Source organism: Rhododendron vialii, chromosome 1a, assembly GCF_030253575.1.
Source record: "Rhododendron vialii isolate Sample 1 chromosome 1a, ASM3025357v1".
Taxonomy (NCBI): domain Eukaryota; kingdom Viridiplantae; phylum Streptophyta; class Magnoliopsida; order Ericales; family Ericaceae; genus Rhododendron; species Rhododendron vialii.
Genome location: NC_080557.1, coordinates 43,561,619 through 43,580,988, shown reverse-complemented (window position 1 = coordinate 43,580,988; position 19,370 = coordinate 43,561,619). Strand labels below are relative to the sequence as shown.

Genomic DNA, 19,370 nt, shown 5'->3' with positions numbered 1-19,370 from the left:
TTCTCGTGAACCGGAAAGTCGTGTATTGGGCACCATTTGTTCAGCTCATATATTGGTGAAGTTGTGGTGACGGACTACCGTCCCATGGATAAGGGTTACTTCGATAGAATGTCCCATTGAGCTCGACGACTCTTTAATTTAATGGGTAATACTGGTTCATTACTTTTTTTTACTTAAAAAAAAGGAGAAGAATAGATGCTCCTATGTGTTTTTTTTTTTTTGGAGGTCAATTAATTATTCCACACAACATTTCAGGGAAGTTGAGATTCCAAATATGAGAAATTACTTAGATAATTCAAAAAGTAACAGGAAGTTATAGTTGGGAGAAGTTTGTTCACATGGACCGGTTGGATCTCAAATAAAATTAAAATAACGAAGATTATAATAATCATTAACGAGTTACATGCGCGTGGTGGGAAATACAACGAAATTTCTAATAAACATTTAACGCGAGCTCCAGCTGTAAAGTCTTGGCCTCCAGCGTCCACCGCCCTAACCGCCGCACGCGGCCCATGACGACAGCTCCCACCGAAACATTCCGCCGGTACACCACCGCCAAAGCCGGGAAATTCCAAATTCGCCGTTGCAATTCCCGTCGAATCGGAATATTCAGAACTCGTCCCTTCCGTTTCTCTATCTCTCGTCACGAAATCCGAATATTCCGAATTTAGAATGGGAATTTGTTCTGCTCTGTTTCCGATAGCCAAATTCCTCACCACCTCCCAGCCGTCGGATTCCCAAATTGCCCCCGCGCTCGAAGCTAATTTACCGATTCTCTCCCTGACGGAATCGAGTCGTAATTCGGAGACCTCTTCTTCTTCTACTTCAATTTCACTTTCTTCGTCGTAGAACTCTGACCTCGAACAATCGAGAACGCAGCGAGGCGATGAGTGCGTTATCGGCGCTGATTTCGATATGAACGGATGCTGCAGCAGCTGATCGCAACTCCACCGCTCGACTCTGTTTCGCCTCAGACACTTGTCGACGAAGTCCCTGCCCAGCTCCGACAACCGTGCCGGCACCTCCGGCAACTCGTCCGAGTAACCGATTCGACACAGCGTGTCGACTCCTCGATCCTCCCACGGGGGGTCCCCGGTGACCATCTCGATGACCGTACACCCCAGCGACCACACGTCAGACTCCGGCCCCTGGTACTCTCGTCGAACCACCTCCGGCGCCATCCACAGCGGACTCCCCCGCGCCACCACCACCTCGCCGGCGTCAAACTCCGCAGAGGATCCAAAATCCGCGAGCTTGGCCTGGCCGACTGCCTGTCCCACGAGGACGTTCTTTCCTTTAACGTCGCAGTGGACAATGCCCCTGGAGTGAACGCAATTCAAAGCAGAGACCATACACCACGCGTACGACCGGATGATTTCCTCGTCGTACACGCCACCACTACCAGTGTATCGTCTCTGCTTCGCCATGTCAGCAACGGTGCCACCCGGCAGGTACTCCAAGTGGAGGTTCCGGAACGACGCCGCGCCGCCTGCCTCGACCGTCGCGTCGTCGCCCAGGTACTCCACCACCCAGGGCGACGAAACCGATTTGAGAATCCGAATCTCGTTCTCCAGCGCCTCGATTCGGGACTCCGAACCCGGACTCCGCTCGACCGACTTCACCGCGAAAACCCGGCCGTCCGACTTGTCGGCCGCCAAGCTCACGCTCCCGAACGATCCCCTGCCTACGCAGCTCCCCCTCACCCAGTTAGAAACTCTGTTTTCCTTCCTCTCCATTTTCAGAAACTTGGGAATTAAGAAACTCTCGAAAAGAGAACACCTTTTCGCTTGTGGGTTTTGTCTTTGTATTGGAGGGGGTTGCAGGGGGGGGGGGGGGGGGGTTTTATTTATACATGGGGGTGCATGGACTATGGTGGACGCGTAAAGCACCGAGTTTGGCAAATTATCCGAAAGAACGGTTTGGTGACGTCGTTTGGAGTTTCTTTTCTGGTTCACGAACTATAAATTGACGTAAAACTGGACATGATACTATACTATCAGGTTTTATCCTTATCCCATGGGGCGATGGGTGCGTCTCCACCGTCGGATTTTGCGATGAACGAACTTGTTCTCCAAGGTGTGAGAGCCCATTCCAGAACGGGTTTAAGAATTTATTTTTTGTCTAATAATAATACATGTTTCACCAAAAGGTGAATAAGTATTTATTTTTTAAAAAGGTAATTTCAAGCTCAAAATTCATGTGCTTATACAAATAATTTTTCTATCAATATTGGATCTTGTTTCATAGATCTTATTGAGATCTTTAATACAGTAAAAAAAAAATTGAAAATTTATTTTTCATTTACATTTTTTTGAGTTTGAAAATGTGCAATAAACTGTTTATTTGGGCTTTATAGAACAACCCTTCTTTTCTTTTCTTTTTAAAAGTTTCAAAATAAGTATTTATTTTTTAAAATGGTTTTTCGAACGGGCCTGAGGCTTGTGGAAGGTCATTGCTGCTGATCTGGATATTCAGATTGGTTTGGGTTTTTTTTGCATGTATCTTAGCACCAAAGTTCAATTAATATCATAAAGCCCCTTTTGGGTTCTGTAAAGGTGTTACTTTTATTTATGTTACTTTTTTGTATTTTTATAAATATTTTCAGCTTTGAACCTAAAAAATTTGGTTTATAGACTGAATTAGTGAAAGTCGAAAAGGACACCGAAAGGGGTGTAGGCGATCTTTTTGGGCCTGTTCTGATTCCTTTTCAGATTTACCTCTTTAATCAAAAATTCATCAAGACTAGTAACTATGTTAAAAGTTACATTGATCGAATAACTAGCAGAAAATAAATTGAGACATTGAATCGAAACTATTTGAAATTGTATTTTTAAAGACCAATCAAGTCAAATTCAAAGAAGTACACCAACACCACAAAAATATTAGTCTTAAATTAATGTTTATCCCCATCAATCGGAATTACACGGGCATTGTTTTCAAACATAAAATACTAACTACATAGTCGATAGGAATACAAAATATAAATATACGTATTCAATAGAATACAAGATAAAATGACTGTTTTCTCCTTATTAAAATGAAACTTTTAAGGCACTCCAACCGAACTTCTTTTTTGTTTTTGTCTTTGTTTTTGTTTTTTTTTTGTGAAACTCATTCTAACCGAACCGTAGAGTGCTACAATATTGTTGTGTTGAAGTGCTGTCAGTGCCTAACAAGGGAGAAATTTTTTCGGTGCCAAGCGGGTTTCACGTGATGCCCGTTCGATACATCCAAGCTGTCCATTTTGATTTGGACGGCTCGAATTTGAAGAGAGAAAAAAGAAAGAGAGTGGTGAGCTAAGAGGAAAGAGTGTTTTAATTTGGACTGTCCACAGCTCGAATGTAGGTGCTTGCACCACATTAACCGGGTGACGTGGTACTCACCCGGCACCCAAAAATTTCTCCTAACAAAGGGCATTACGGGAGGGAGAACGTGGCGCACCAGAAACATGGAAAGGTTAAAAACATAAGTACTAAAATACCTACTACAAATGTTGTGGTGGAGGTGGAGTCGGTGGCGGTGTGGTCCGGGAAAAGGACCAAAAAGTTTATCCAAAGTTGTAGTCCACCAGTGGAGTCGTGGAGATGAGACCCACCATTCTTCTTTTTTGGCTGACATGGGCGGAAACTGTGGGTCCACGTCTCGGCAACAGAGGAACGAGAGGCTATCTCAAGGAGATGCCAAACTAATTCGCGTCGCGACGTGCCTCCTCGATCTGCAATTCTGTGTACATTGAGAAATCTTTCAGTGGGCCGCCCATTTCAGTTTTGGATGACCCGGATTTGGAGAGAAATAGAAGAGAGAGTGATGGGACGAGAGGAGAGAGAGAATTTCAATCTAAACCGTTCAATATACTTTTGGACGATTCGAATGGATTGTTAGGGCACCACATGATATCCACCCGGCATTGAAAAATCTCTCTGCTTATTTGGCTTGGCTTGGCTTCTTTCAGACCTTTTAATTTTTGGATCAGAGTTTGGCATGTTGGCTTGGGTTCCGGAGTGAGTGTTTCTTGGAAGATGTTCGTTGACGTGCGAGACCGGCCTCCATTCAATAATGCGTATGTATGTATGTATGTATCTATAACTGCATCCCAACTGGTGAGTAGTATATCTTTTGAAAGAATATGACACTTTTACATGGAATCATTGCGCTTTATTGGCAGTCTCCAACTTCCTTCAACCTAGCTACCCCAAAAGTGGCTGGGACTCTTGTTGGAGTTTAAATTCTATAAATCTATAGTTTTTCACCACTATTAATTGTGGGTCTTATCGTACGTTTATTGTAATAATTAGAACTGTTTATTTTATAGAACTCGTAGAATAGTATATCTTTGTAAAAAAAAAGTTTTTTCGGACAAGTATATGTATATAAAAAATTAAATTTTGGTTTATAAAATCGACATTAGATAAGTTTAGAGTTAAACTATTCATGACCGTCTATTTTATAAATTAAAATTTAATTTTTCATGTGCCTATTGATATCCGATAAATATGATTTTTAGCGTCAATGTACTGTTTTGCGGGCCCTACAAGATGAAAGGTTCAGAGTACTAAAAAAATGCACAGTACCTAAGGTGGAAAGAATTTAAACTTATGTTAATGTGAACTTTCGGGCCCGGCCCCGAAATGGATGAGATGTGACTCCTAGGTATAAATTCAGATGGCAGGGAAGTCGGGTCCAAATTAAATAGCTCTCCTAATAAAGGTTTAGTTTATACGGTTTGTTTTCCATCAGGGGATTCTCATTTTAGTTAAAATGTGGATCTCTCAATTTCTTCCATTTTCAGATCTAATTTTGATGATCCGAGCTGCTCAATGTGATCAGAACGTGATTTTAAGGGTACCCGCGATAAATCAACAAAAAAAATGATCTGGAAGGGCTTCATCCGAATAGTTTTTTATTGAATGATTCAATAAAAAAACTGCTCAAATCAAGTCCTTTCCCGTCATTTTTTTTTTCCGATTTCTTGTTGGTAACCTTGAAATCACATTATGAACACATTGAACGGCTCAGATCATCGAAATTCGATCGGAAAAGGGGGGTCCACATTTTAAGAGGTCATTATTTGAAATTGTGTGTGTGTATATATACACACACAGCCCGGATCCCATGAGGGATTCTGCACGGTGCTACCTTGCGGACCTTCCATTTTCTGAGCAAATTTTGATGATCTGAGCCGCTCAAAGAGATCAGAACGTGATTTTAAGAATATCCATGAGAAATCAACAAAAAAAATGATCGGGAAGGGCTTGATCCGAATAGTTTTTTATTGAACGGTTTAGTAAAAAACTGCTCGGATCAAGTCCTTCCCGATCATTTTTTTTGCTAATTTCTAGCGATTACCTTTAAGATCACATTATGCACACTTTGAGCGGCTCGGATCATCGAAATTTGCTTGGGAAAGGGGAGTCCCACACGGTAGGGATCCCTCATTGGATCTGTGGTGTGTGTGTGTGTATATATACACACACACATTTTAAGAGGTCGTGTTGTGTGTGTGTGTATATATCTCTATTATAAAACAGAAGGGTGTGAGGACAAGTTGTTGGAACGGCTGAGATTTATTTGATCCAAAGGCTGTAGTACATCCTTCCACTTTCCGGTTAAGTGCCCATGTTTTGACCTAAATCACACAACTGTCATCCCCTTCCAACTGGGATGCGTAGTGCCGTAGGCACGGGCTAGCAGTAGTGTGTGTATGTGTGTGTGTGTGTGTGTATATATATATATATATATATATATATATATATATATATATATATATATAAGAGGTCATCTGTGTGTATATATATGACCTCTGTGTGTGTGTATATATACACATAGATGACCTCTTAAAATGTGTGTATGTGTGTGTGTGTGTGTGTGTGTGTATATATATATATATATATATATATGTTTATATCTCAAAGTGTTGTTAAAAGAAATTGAAGAAGCTGGCATTTCGAAATAAAAAAATACACGCACACATCAAACTATTGTTTAAAAATAATTAATGAAGCTGGCATTTTGACATAAAAACACAAACACTCATGAAACTATTGTTAAAAATAATTAAAGAAGCTGGCATTTTAACCTAAAAAAACTACGGTTAAGACGAATTCAAAAAACTGTAAAATATGGACCCAAAATGGCAATTAGTTTTATGACCTCTTAACATGTGTGTGTGTATATATATATATGTTTATATCTCAAAGTGTTGTTAAAAGAAATTGAACAAGCTGGCATTTTGAAATAAAAAATACACGCACACATCAAACTATTGTTTAAAAATAATTAATGAAGCTGGCATTTTGACATAAAAACACAAACACTCATGAAACTATTGTTAAAAATAATTAAAGAAGCTGGCATTTTGACCTAAAAAAACTATGGTTAAGACGAATTCAGAAAAATGTAAAATATGGACCCAAAATGGCAATTAGTTTTACAAAAAATAAAGAAAGAAACAAGGTTTTTGCCTGTGGACAATCCAAACTGAGTTTTTTATTTTATTTTTAAAATTTTATTTTAAAGGTGAATCGAAACCGAGGTTAAAGATAAGAATTTGGATAGTGGTTTAATAAGTGTCATGGGTTTTGATCTGGCAGTATGCCATTCGTCATTTCTCTCCTGTGTAAAAATGGTTAATTATTGGGATACACCGAATAAAATGAGGGGATGAAAATGGATAAGTAGGAACATTCCTAATGGCCTGCCACAAGAGAGAGAGAGAGATGTTCTTCTCCACATAAATGCCAGTGGCAATTACGTAATGTTTCAGGGGATGGGAAAATCCAATTGGGACGCTAGACAAGACATGAGAGTAATGGGTGGTCTTGCAAAATGTGAACCACTTGGTTTTCGAAGTGATAAAGTGACAAGGAGATTGGGTGCGCTTTGCCAATTTGTATGGTTGTTACTAAAATCAAGGGACAAACCCATATGAGCGATAGAGGCAACTAGGTTGGTTCTCATCAAGTTGCCAATTTATAAGCTCATCTTATTATTCACGAAAAAATCTAATCCCACTTTAGAACTATTTTTATGCACAAATGCATAGAGTTCATATGCAGTTGTGCATGTGAACACTACACACATTCATGCAAGTGTTTGTATAAATATGTGGTGTTTTGTCCTCCTACGTACATGACAAGTTTGAAACTTTGCCCCATTTGATAACTTGATTCGGCCATGGGATTGGACTAATAATCCCATCGGACTATTAATTCCTTGTTTGGTCACACAAATGGCTCCGGATTGTGAATCTCATGGGTTAAGGAAGCTAGACTTTAAGGGGTATTAGCAATATCTCTTGGGTATTATCAATCATGTAGTGGCACATAGGCGGACGTGGTTGGTATTGTGGCCCGTTATTGTGTCCGTAGCATTTTTTGTACTTCGAATAACCCACAGGACCACAAGATAGAGCAAATTGTTTTAGGACACGAAAATCTGAAAACCAAATAGCACTAATCAATTTTAGGTTACCAGAAAAAAGGAAAGTACCGAAAACAATGCCGGTCTTTTATCCCCGCAGGGAAAAAATTGGTTTGGTTGGCTGGGCATGGCGGGAAAGGTGGGTTGTGTTCGGGTGTTGCGTAGTGTTGTCGCGGGTGCGCATGACAAAGCGGAAAACAAACTAATCAAACGGCCGGCCGACAAACCAACAAATGCGTGAACCGAAAAAAACAAAACCCAGGTGGATCCCACATCTCTCTCTCTCCTAAGTCCTAACCTTGTGACATGCAAACCTCACCTATATTCCGAAGTACCAAACAAAAAAGGAAAAGAAATGCAAACCACACCCATCATCAGCTTCTTGATTTTGTTTTTTGCATTTGTTTAATTAACGTCATCACATTCGGTAATTTGGTGTTGACTTGTAGGAGTAATTTTTTCGTTTCGATTTTCGGAAGCCCTTCGTTCCACTTTGTTGTGTCCTTATTCTTTTTTGGGATGTTCCAAAATGATATGCTTGTTTCAAAATTTTTCAATTTTGGATGTCTATATTACCATTTTACCCTTCATTTATCCCTCCCAAATTCAAAATTTGTACTTGATTAAAAAGGAAAGTGGAGTAAAATGGTAAAATTGACACAAAGTTAATCACCTTGTTTGGTTTAACTTTCATCTCATCTCATTTTTCTCTCTACACGTTTCTCAATACATTTTTCTCTCTATCTTCCTCTACTTATTACTACTCATGACATCAAAAATAACTTTCAAAAAGTTAAACCAAACAAGATAAATGTAATTATTATCTTTCCTTAACTTACATGAAAGTCAAAATAGGCGAAACAACCGACAAGACCTAGTGGGAATGGCTCGGATCTAATTCAAGCGCCTAAAAATCTAACCGTCTGTAGAACCTAAAAATCTAACCATCCGTTGCTTGGATTAAGATCCGAGTCATTCTAGCCGTCGATTGCAAAAATAAACGGTCGGATTGACCGCTCAGTGTGCTCAAACTAGTTCGGTCATCCGGTTATATATATAAAAAAGGAGACAAACTTGAATATATATTAAACTTGAATATGAAACACCAAACATTATAATAAGTCTGGAAACCCAACTTGCCTACCTAGAACGTGTGATGTGGGAAGAAACCGGCCGGTGCAACTCTCCCCTTGATGTGTCATGTGCGCACTACTCTTGGTTGGTTCAGTTTCAGCACTCTGGAGTGCCTTACTCCTACAGACAGCTAGCTAATCTTGTCTTGTCTTGTAACTAATATGTTTTTCCTTTTCTCAGTCTTTTTATTAGGAAAATGATAATACCAAAACTGTTTTTTTTTTAATGTTAAAATTATTGTGCATAAAAGTCTTGTATTTTGCACATCGTACAAGCTTTTTATGCACAACAATTTTGGCATTAACAAAAATAGTTTTGACATTAGCACCATCATTTTATTATTATTATTATTATTATTATTATTATTATTATTATTATGTTTATCATTAAGTTATTTTTTTCATGTTTGGTATATATAAAACTAATGGAAGCCAACTTAAGTGGAGCTGAGGTAGGGAGGCATGTGGTCCTCTTTGCCTCTCAGATGTCTCTCTCTCAGTATAACAAAGATTTGGTCGGCTTCTGATGAGGCCTAATTTTCCAGTTCTTCTTCCTACTCAAATGGAACAACGACGACACTATGATGATTTTATTTATGTATCCGATCAAAAAGAAAAAGAGCACAATTCTGAATATTGTGGCGTCCAAAATTATACAATGCACTTGGATCCCACACGAGAGACACGTGGAGTCCAACAGAGTATTCGGATTTGTACACTTTCATTTGTCTTCGTAATATTCAAATTTGTGTTCTTTATATATATATATATATATATATATATATATTTATTTATTATCGGCCACTTGTTCACAAGTTAGACAAGCATAAGCTATCTTACGAACTTTAGTTTATTCAAAACAATGACTCTAATTTCCAAACGAAACCGCAAGAGATGCAGGTATAATTTAGGGTCCAATTGCTTCTTCGGACGTTTCACTAAAACACAGAGTTGTCTAGAGAAAGAGGAGCACGATATAATACAACTTAACGACACTCTCGGAACACTCATTCACAAACTAAATTAGCACATGTAATCGTAGAAAGTAGTAGCACCGCATTGAGCCCAGGCCAGGTCCGCTTTGCAGGATAGAGGACTCGAGTGAGTGACTTTTGCAGCCCGACTTCATTTGAGATCGAATAAAGGTAAGTTTAAGTTCCCGGAGGCTGGCACAGCCTCACCTCGGACCTGGCCTACCATCCTTCGAGTTTGTCTCATATACCACAATCAACAAAATATCAACGGTTACACTAGATCGACATCTAGAGACAATACGAAGAGAGAGAGGATTGCAAGAAACAAGCCTAGACTCAACGAGCCCAAACAAAACCAAACCGATCCAGTTGTTCAATTAGCCCAAAAGTCCATTTCCGACTTGTCCATCAGACCGACCCTCCAGCCTCGAAATTCTTTCAAAGAGAGTGGTTATTGTGCAGTTTAACTTAAACTGCGTTTATGCAATCCCGAATCCATGGTAGGACATGTTTCCCAAGCTTATCAGTCCCATGTTCGAGTCTAGATAGGACTAGGGTTTCTACTGCCAGTTCCTTTTGTTATTTGCCCGGCCTTATGAACTTTGGACACCTTAGTATAATGGAATGAGAAATTTTGTTAATGAATGAATGAATGAATATTTACTATAAGCAAACAAAAATTTACAGAGTAAAAAACCAGCTGACTAACTAATTCTCTAACTCCTTACAACTACATTCTATACTATAGCAACGACATAAGCACTTGAACTGTACTCAATTTTGGACTATGTTAGTAAAGCAAACTCTAGTGAAAATTCCAGACGGGGATCGTCAACGAAAATGTCCCAATAGAATTAGCATCACGCTAATGTCATCAGCTGAGCCTCGTGAAACAGAGAGTGCTGCGAGCTTTTCACAGGCGGAGAACGGTTCTGGATTTTGGATGCCTATGCACAAAGGGCGAGCAATATCTACCGCTTCTTGATTACTAACCTGAAACCCAAAGAGGAGAAGGGTTAGCCAAATAATCCAGAAAACTTTCTGTAATTTGAATCGATAAGTAGACCTAGAGATCGGACTGACAAACGAGCTTGCCGAACAAGGAATTATGCAAGCTTAGGCGAAAACTAACAAACGAGCTTTAATCAAGCCGATTAGAAGCTGGTCTGGATAATTTGAATTTGTTCGGCCAGGCTGTTTATCAGTGCTACCTCTAAACACACTCAAGATATGCAGTACCTTATCCCACAAGCCATCAGAAGCAAGGATTAAGAATTCCAAATCAGATTCCATTGTAAGGATTTTTGTTTCTGGCTCTGCTGTTACCCATTGTTTCAAGTGTCGATCTCCAATTCCTCTGGAAACAGCCAAAGATCCAACTCTCCAAACGCCATGGCAACGATCCACATACCCACCCTACCAAAACACAAGACAGTATCCATCAGCCACAAGTTCAGATGCCACCATAAGTTCACTTAAAAAATAAACGATAACTGGCCAGAGATACTTCTTCCCAAAACCACCATCCCGATACACTCTCAGCTGCAAGATATGATGAGAACCTCAAAATATACGGGATCTTGAAACACGATCGTGCCACTGAAAGTGGTTCGGGACTGGGAGAGATTTGGGAGACTGAAGATCTCCTGCCTAAAGCGTTAGCAGCTTACCAAGGTCTCGATTCTATGCTTTTCATCCTTCCTCGAAGGCCGGTGATCGGATGTAAGGGCCTCGGCAGTCCCTCCTCTGCTCATCACAGCACGACAGTCACCGGCATTGGACACCACGAGATTGCCGTTCCTGATCAGCGCTGTGACACAACATGATCCTCCGCGGAGATCTTCTTTCATAAAATCGGAATCTGTGTTTAGGTAACCGGATTTAACGGCATCCACTATTTCTTCGTCATCTCTTACTTCAACTTCATCCAAAATGTTTGTAGCCAAGTTTTCTGCTGCAAACTCGGCAGCCTTTGCACCTCCATGCCCATCAAAAATACCAAAGAAAGCCTACAAATGGAAGACTCAATATCAAGACTCATAGGATTATGCATATAATATGGTGAAGTCCTTTATCTGTTTAGCAACTTCATGTGATTCAAAGTTTCAAACTCCAAAGTAGCAACAATTCTGTCTTTTAAGTTTCTCCATTTATTCGATTGCTCAAATATAGAAATATATACTTCCAATTTTAGCAACTTTCCTTTCTACTATTATTACGTACTATCCCCGAAATTTCAACTTCTCCACCAGATTTCAATAATAATAAACAACAAACTAATTTGGACTATACTGAATATTGCAGAATCTGAGTGTGTTTGCGATGCCGATAACTGTACGTACTATAGTTTCATATTTCATAGCAGAATTTAAATTCAAATAAAACCAGATAAACTTAGCTATGAAATTATGATAAAAAAAAACTAAAATTTATCTTTTAAAACAATTAGAATCTAAAATTTGATCCTAAGGTCTCTAGTATTTCAGAATTATGTGATATAAACAGATTTTTTTCCAACTACATTATGTTTTTCTTAGAATAATTAGCAAACCTTATAACTATCAGCATACTACATTATGCACTTTAATTATTTTAGCCTTTCCAACAGGTTATGTTTTTCAGATCATAGTTGTCAAATCGTGAATCGAATCGAGAATCGAAATGGTCATTTTTCGAATCGTGAATCGCTCTGATTCGGTCATGACTTCTATAATGCAAAGAAACCTATGGTTATTGATTAGAGTATCAACAATATATACTACAAATGAAAGATTTAGGCCTAAATCAATAAATACTTTCTTTTAAATGATGATTTGATAATAACGTGGAATATTAGGTAAGTTGCTTCTATTGCAACTACCAAGAGATGATGATTTGTAAAGCCTACTTATGGTTCTTTTTGTACGAAAGAGTTATAAGTACAAAACAAACCCTTAAAAGGTCTATAGGGTTGTTATATTCCATTTATAATCCTCATTTTCGATTCACTCTTGTAATAAATCTCTTTTTCTTATTATCTATCCATATAACATAGACAAAAAATGACATATAATAATACTAGACCTTAAAAAAATATTTGAACCCTTTTTAAACAACAAAAGAAGCAAAATAAGAGTAAAAAATGAATTTCGGAAATTTTAAGTGAATTGAATGATTCACTGATTTACTTACGATTTTCAGCTATTTCCGATTCGGCAACCTATTCGTATCGATTACCCACCGAATCGTATCGAATCGTACGATATGAATCGTAAATCACCGATTCACTTACGATTCTCAGCTATTTCCAATTCGACAGCCTATTCGTATTGATTACCCACCGAATCGTATCGAATCGTACGATACGAATAGTGAATCGTACAATTCTGACAACTATGTTTCAGATAACTGGCATCTTTGAATTTTCTTTTTAACCAACGATAAGAAAACAATCAAGGACAAAATTGACATATTGGTTTTTGAATCTCATCCTCACATTCACAAACAAAAATACAAAAATAAAATAATGAGGTTGGGCCTAATAATCCAATCCCAAGATCTAATACTATTGAAAACAAACAGCGAATTGGAATTTGAGGGATACTTATCCTATCCTATAATCCCATCGTAGCTAGTCGGGTTTAATAAATATCTTCGACACACTCGTAAATCCTATCCTATAATCCCATCAACTTACCAATCCCATCGTAGCTAGTCGGGTTTAATAAATATCTTCGACACACTCGTAAAAAGTTAAAAACTAAAATCTCGAAATTTACTATTAGAAGTTTTCATGACCATATATAGTGCAAGCCTAATTTGAACAACAAAAGGAGGCTACAAGGACTTCAAAAAAAAATTAATCCTAGCAAAACCAAAATACCTGTTTGGGATCTCCATGAAAATTTACTACAGCTGAGTACCGATCTTCCATGACTTGTCTCTTCCCTTTTCTGGAATACACCGAATACCCATCGCTCTCGACCTCCACAACCTCCCTCCGGTCCACCGCTGGCGTCCCCAGACCACCACCAAAGCCCTTAATTGAAATCGGAATATCAAGCTTGGCCGGCCTGTTTCTCTTCAAGAGCTTCAGTGGATAGGACGATGAGGTCGAGGCCGCATCGTCGTTAAACACCCGGTTCATCCCAATTGGAGGCTTATGCAACCGTAAAACCAATGGCGAAGACGGAGAAGAAGGAGGAGGAGGGGAAAGGGTAGAAGAAGGGGAAAGGGTTCGGGAAAGCGTTTTGTCGAGAGTTGGGCTGGAGATTTTAATGGCAGAAGACATTCTCTCTGTTCAAATAACGTTGTACTTGTGTCAAGAGTTTTTGGTTTTTCAGGTTTGGAATTGAGACTGTTGTGTTGGTGCGTGGAGGAGACAAAAGAGACATATATATACACTCAGAGAGAGAGAGAGAGCGGGGGGGAGGGCGGTTTGTCACAATTCTATTGGGAGTCAAGGAGGAGACTGGAGTGGCCATCCGCGTTTAAAGAGCGTAGCTTAACCTTAGGGTTTTAGAGTGATGATTTGGGGTCAAAGTTATTTTAGGAAAATTAGGGAGATACTTATTCACGAAGCTGCGGTAAATAGGTTATTTTCAGAGTCGTTCGATTTTACCTGTTCATTTTGGTAATCAATAGTTGAGATATGTTTTTAAATTTTGACCGATAATAATTTGTTTTATTCTGCACTGTCCAAAACACTTTTGAATGCCCGCGATTGGCTTCGTAAAAACTTATTTACGAAAGCCTAAACTAATTTTTCAGAGTTATTAATACACCCTAGCTCCCTTTATATAATATGTGGGACCCACTCGAGATTAGCATGTTATGTAAGAGAAGATAGTATACACCGCGAATATATTGAATAATTACACGTTATTTTTAGTTTTTTTCCCTTTCTCAAAATATGTTTTCATACTCTTTGATTGGGGTTTATATCCTCTCCACATCTCCCTCTCCACATAATTACCATAGCTTTGCACTAGCAGCTACCACCACATTAATGAATTTTTTCAATGGTCCAGATTAAACCATCTCCCCAACCCAGACCCCCATCCTTGGCAAGGGTCCAACATCAGAGCTGAGTGACTTTTCTTTTCTTTTTTTTGTTCTTGTTTTTTGTGTATTTTTTTGTTTTGTTGTATTTGTACTTGTTATATATATAGTCCGCTTCAGGTAAAGGCATCTGCATATATACAATCTGCGGACATCGAGCGTTAGCCGTTAGATTGTGTTTTGTATGGTTCGGATCCGCGGATGAGCTGTTGGATTGTGTTTTGTATGGTCCGAATCCGCGGATGATTTACCGGTCATAAATCATCCGCAAATCCGAACTATTAAAAACACAATCAACGGCCAGGATCACACATCCGCATTATGGATTTAGGGTCTCCGTAGGAGGAGGCTGATGTATACACACATGGGATTATCTTGTCGGTCTAAAAAAAAAATTTATGGGAACGGTTTGACTCTTCTGGAAGTAACTAGTACTGTCTTAGCTGGGAAGATATACAGTAATTTAATCAGACAGGTGGCGCTCTTCTGTATGGTGAAGGAAACACCTGAGAAGTCTACGTTAACGATGACACCGAGTCACTGATAGTTACTCCAACTCGGAGGGGAAGCAACCCGGCAATTAGTAACAGGAAGAATCCCCCAAATTGCAGTAGAAGAAGACACCGCATGGGGCTTCCCTCTCTTAACCCAAGAAAACTTGAGCCCTGGACCACGGCGGAAATGCCTGAGAGCCAAAACCAAAGCCAAGACTTCCCGCGGGGAACCACTTCAGACGCAATAAACTCTTGACGGCGATCTGGCTATCCGATTCAATAGTCAAAACAATTCAACCCCAAAATGCTTAACAAAAAAAAAAAGTAGATTGGGAAAATATAATCCTTTCAAAATCTTTGCCAAAAACGACTGAGGATTCTTTGATAACCTCCAGCCTTGCCGACCTAATAAAGCCTCATTCGGAGCTCCAAAAAGTACTGAACCATACTCCCCCTCCAGCCTTTGCATGACCTGTCCAAATTACACCATATTTGGGGCATTGATTACCTTGAATAAGGGCAAAATTGAAATTTGACATTATCAACTCCTCATACCAACTAAAAATTGAAATTTGGGCAGATAAATATCCCCATTCTATAATTAGCAACCAAGCCTTACCATAGGGGTTCTAATTTGCCGTGGAATGTCCGGTTTGAGTCCTTCTAAAAATTTAACCACTACAAAAGGGCCGTTAAGGAATTATAGCAGTCTATTAACTCATCTCGTTATACTAGAGATCAAGTGTGGCTTTCCTTCGGTCCATTTTTAGAATGCAAGAGGTAATGCATCTCTTACCGATAAGAAAAACTATTGATTGTTGTGGCCTGGGTGATGCGTTCTGCAGTTCAAACCGAGAGTCGCTATAAATTCTGCTGATCACTAGCAAGCTAGCCAATTTGGGCCTTACGCCATCACAATTCTTAAATTACCTTCCAATTTTCTCTTTTCGCCTTCAAATCCAAGAAATCACAGAATGGCCTCTCCTTATAATGTACATATCGTATAACCCATATTTCATCTCAAAGAAACCCTCAATTCTCTGGTCCATCTTGCATTCTCAGACATATTGTAAATCGAATTGGCCACCCTGTGTTTAAAGACATTATTTTCTTGTGAGTCTTTCATTTTTCCAGAAGAAAATCCGCTCGAGATTGTATTACCAGAACTACCAATTGGCTGCCAAAGCTTTGCTAGCAATCTTCTCTTGCTTTATGATGACAATTTGATAATAGTTAATCATTAATTAAACCATAGTATTGCAATATCAAAATTAGCGAGGGAAGCACAACACATTGCCGTTTATGGGAAACGAAAGAGTTCCCTTTGAAATACGGCCATGGTGGAAGTAGATCCAGCAACACCACACGACCCAAAGAATATGCTAGATCGAGGAAGGGATAAATCTCCACCTGGGGCTCCGAAAAAGCCCGAAGGCGGACACAGGAGGACCACGAGTAAAGGCCGCTCCCTAACTGTTCACGATGACTCTAAAAACAGAGAGGGAGAGACGGCTTCGAGATCCACAAAAAGGAGTAAATCCCACCGAAGGGATGAATTGGTCGCACACTCCAAGAGTGTGCACCATAGCGAAGATGTTCTCGATAAAAAGAGGCAAGAAATCGAGGAGTATGCTCGTCTAATTAAAAAACGAGAGCATGAGATCAGGGAGCTAGAGGGAATCAGGGGACACCAAGAGGATTCGGGACTATCTCGAAGAGATTCTAACGGCAATGGGTATGCTATGATAAAATATAGAAAGCCCCTTCACGAGGAAGAAGGAGCAGAAGCAGAAGTCCAACCTCAAGGCGACACAAAGCTTCTCCACGAAAAGAGAGCAGCAGGAGCAAGAGCCGAACACCGGAACGAAGGAGGGTTTCTCCAAGAAGGAGGAGAAGCAGGGGCCGAAATTCTTCCCCTGAGCAGGAAGGGACTAGGAAGCATCATAGGGACAGGTGCGAAAGACCTGATTCCGATTGGGAAAGGACTAGACCCAACAAAACGAAAGGATTAGAGGATGAAACCATGACTGCACGAGAAGCAGCACGGAAAGCAGTTAAGAATATTGCATCCTCCCCTTTTGCAAGAAAGTTGCAGGAGGCTAGGTTGCCGAGCAGAGTGAAACACGGAACGTTCGTCCTCTACGAGACGGATGCTGATCCCGTGGCACACATACAGCATTACCAACAGGCAATGTTTATGCATAAAGGAGACGATGCAATTATGTGCAAAATGTTCCCATCAAGTTTAAGGAAGGTAGCCTTATCTTGGTTTCATAAGTTAGGTGCACGCTCTATCCGAACATGGGTGCAGTTGGCCGAGGAATTCACTGCACGGTTCTTAACAAGCAGAAGAGCTCCAAAAACTTTTGAGAGCCTCTCCTTTATGAAACAAGGCGTTGACAAGCCGATCAGGAACTATGCAAAAAAGTACTGGAAAACCTTCAATGAGATTGAAGGTTGCAGCGAGGAATACGCAATAGCCACGTTCAAGACAGGTTTACCTGTTCGGGGGGAGCTGCGTAAGTCCCTGAACATGAGTCCAGTGTTTGCACTGGCAGAGTTAATGGAGCGGATAGAGCAGTACGCCAGAAACGAGGATGTCATATTTCGGGAGGATGGTAAGGTGGTGGTCGAACAAGTAAAGGGGCCTGTGAAGAAAGTGGACAAGCCAGAACCCAAAACTTACCAAGAGAGGAAAGACTATGGGCAGGCAAAGAAAGAGCCGTACAAAGATAAACAAGCTCCGGATCCCAAGTCTTTCTTCTCAATAAACACAGTCTGAAAGGAACCCATCTACAGGATTCTTTATCGAATAAAGGATCAACCTTACTTCAAATGGCTTCCAAGTCTAGGTGGGAATAAAAATGCAAAATGTGCTACGAATCAGCACTGCAGCTACCATAAGGATTGGGGCCATATGACTAAGGATTGTGAGATGTTTAAAAGGTACCTTGATGATTTGGTCTCGCGAGTTTATCTCAAAGAATTTATCCAAGAAGATCCCAAGGATAAAGAAAAAGCAATGGAATTGGATTACGAACAGAATCCAAAGGGAGTAATCCATATGATACATGGATTGGCTGAGCCTTATACGAGAAATGAGGTGAGAAGACTGCTTCATAAGTAATTCTCATTATGTTCAATTTCAACACATCAGTTCAAATGTTCCAGTTTTATCGGCAAGAAGACAGCATTGAGAGGACCCATTTTCAGCCACAGTAGCATCATAATGTTCATCTAACAACAGCTGATCAAAAAAAAAAAAAAAAAGTTCATCAGAAAAAAATGTTCATCTAAAAACTGCAACTCCGAATCCAGAGTAACCAATTGAAGAAGTTCCATCCGTACTGCTTCATAAGTAATTCTCATCATGTTCAATTTCAACACACTACGATCACAAAAACCTGATTACTTCAAGAGTTTCGCATATGGTTATTAGCAAACAGAAGAAAAGCCATCGTCAGTACGACAGAGCATCAAGATTCTTTCTTCGCCAATGTTAGCATATAGATAGCCCAATCTTTTTAATTTTCAAGAGACATGAGGAAACAGAGGCATCCATACCAATAGTCTGGTTGTGATATACAACTGGCAACTTTTTAGCCTAATTAGGTATCTAGCTCTACATTTCTGTAATTTGTATGTCATTCAGTGTAGAGCTGCCAGAGCGCGCGATAAGAGTGGCAATCCATTGGCACAAAATAATACCATAGATAAATTATTTGCCAGAAAAGAATCTCATAGCTCCATCACATTCAGTACAAACAAGTCCTCTCATTGATCAAATTTCTAAGAAAACGAAAATTGCAGATGAGAATAAAGACGAACTCATGTACAAATGTAGTTTCCCAACGTCCAAATGAACTATAAAATGTCTCACCGGATAGCGAGAGGAACAATTTTCTAGTGCCACTTCAAACAGCCCCACACAAACATCATTGTATTAGTGTAGCAGAACCGTATTCACATAGTGTAGCTGTTAGGCAATTTTTGTCTATTACAAATCAACTAAAAAGTAGCAGCAAAACCCCAAACTAAAAAAATACAAAATACAGTTCAAATGTAGCTAGAACAACTCAGTCCCTTGGATGTTCAAAAGAACGGCGATCAAAGTTGCACATATATATCATTTCAGAGATACAATTATGAATGCATATATGTGTGTGTGCTCATGTGCGATGGGTGTATGAAAAATCGTAACAGTGGAAGTGATCGTTGCCAATGGATGAAAAGGTTTCAAGATGGGCAGTTGATAAGCCACTTCTTGTAATTCAGATTTGGATTACAGAAAAGCAGTGCCCATAGAGATT

General features: G+C 39.7%; 2 protein-coding genes and 1 non-coding gene across 3 annotated transcripts; all 3 read right to left on the bottom strand.

Moving 5' to 3' along the window:
* Positions 1-249: 249 nt before the first annotated feature.
* On the bottom strand, positions 250-1,825 carry LOC131300476 (mitogen-activated protein kinase kinase kinase 18-like). The gene has a single exon (XM_058326349.1). The coding sequence runs from the start codon at positions 1,734-1,736 to the stop codon at positions 252-254; it is 1,485 nt and encodes a 494-aa protein (XP_058182332.1). The 5' UTR covers positions 1,737-1,825; the 3' UTR covers positions 250-251.
* An 8,318-nt stretch (positions 1,826-10,143) lies between these two features.
* On the bottom strand, positions 10,144-13,901 carry LOC131300468 (probable protein phosphatase 2C 25). The gene is made up of 4 exons (XM_058326337.1): positions 13,389-13,901; positions 11,197-11,535; positions 10,766-10,942; positions 10,144-10,519 (listed from the first exon to the last, which is right to left on the bottom strand). Exons 1-4 carry the CDS (start codon positions 13,794-13,796, stop codon positions 10,358-10,360), a joined length of 1,086 nt encoding a protein of 361 aa, XP_058182320.1. The 5' UTR covers positions 13,797-13,901; the 3' UTR covers positions 10,144-10,357.
* A 4,995-nt stretch (positions 13,902-18,896) lies between these two features.
* LOC131308911 (small nucleolar RNA snoR136) lies at positions 18,897-19,040 on the bottom strand. The gene has a single exon (XR_009194599.1). It is a non-coding gene; the product is annotated as a small nucleolar RNA snoR136 (small nucleolar RNA).
* Positions 19,041-19,370: the final 330 nt, after the last annotated feature.

Excerpts from the sequence above, each read along its gene's own strand:
- LOC131300476 (XM_058326349.1), bottom strand. The coding sequence starts at position 1,736 with ATGGAGAGGAAGGAAAACAGAGTTTCTAACTGGGTGAGGGGGAGCTGC.
- LOC131300468 (XM_058326337.1), bottom strand. The coding sequence starts at position 13,796 with ATGTCTTCTGCCATTAAAATCTCCAGCCCAACTCTCGACAAAACGCTT. Across the intron at positions 11,536-13,388 it reads TTCATGGAGATCCCAAACAG|GCTTTCTTTGGTATTTTTGA; the intron begins GTATTTTGGTTT and ends TTCCATTTGTAG. Across the intron at positions 10,520-10,765 it reads CTGATGGCTTGTGGGATAAG|GTTAGTAATCAAGAAGCGGT; the intron begins GTACTGCATATC and ends TTTGGGTTTCAG.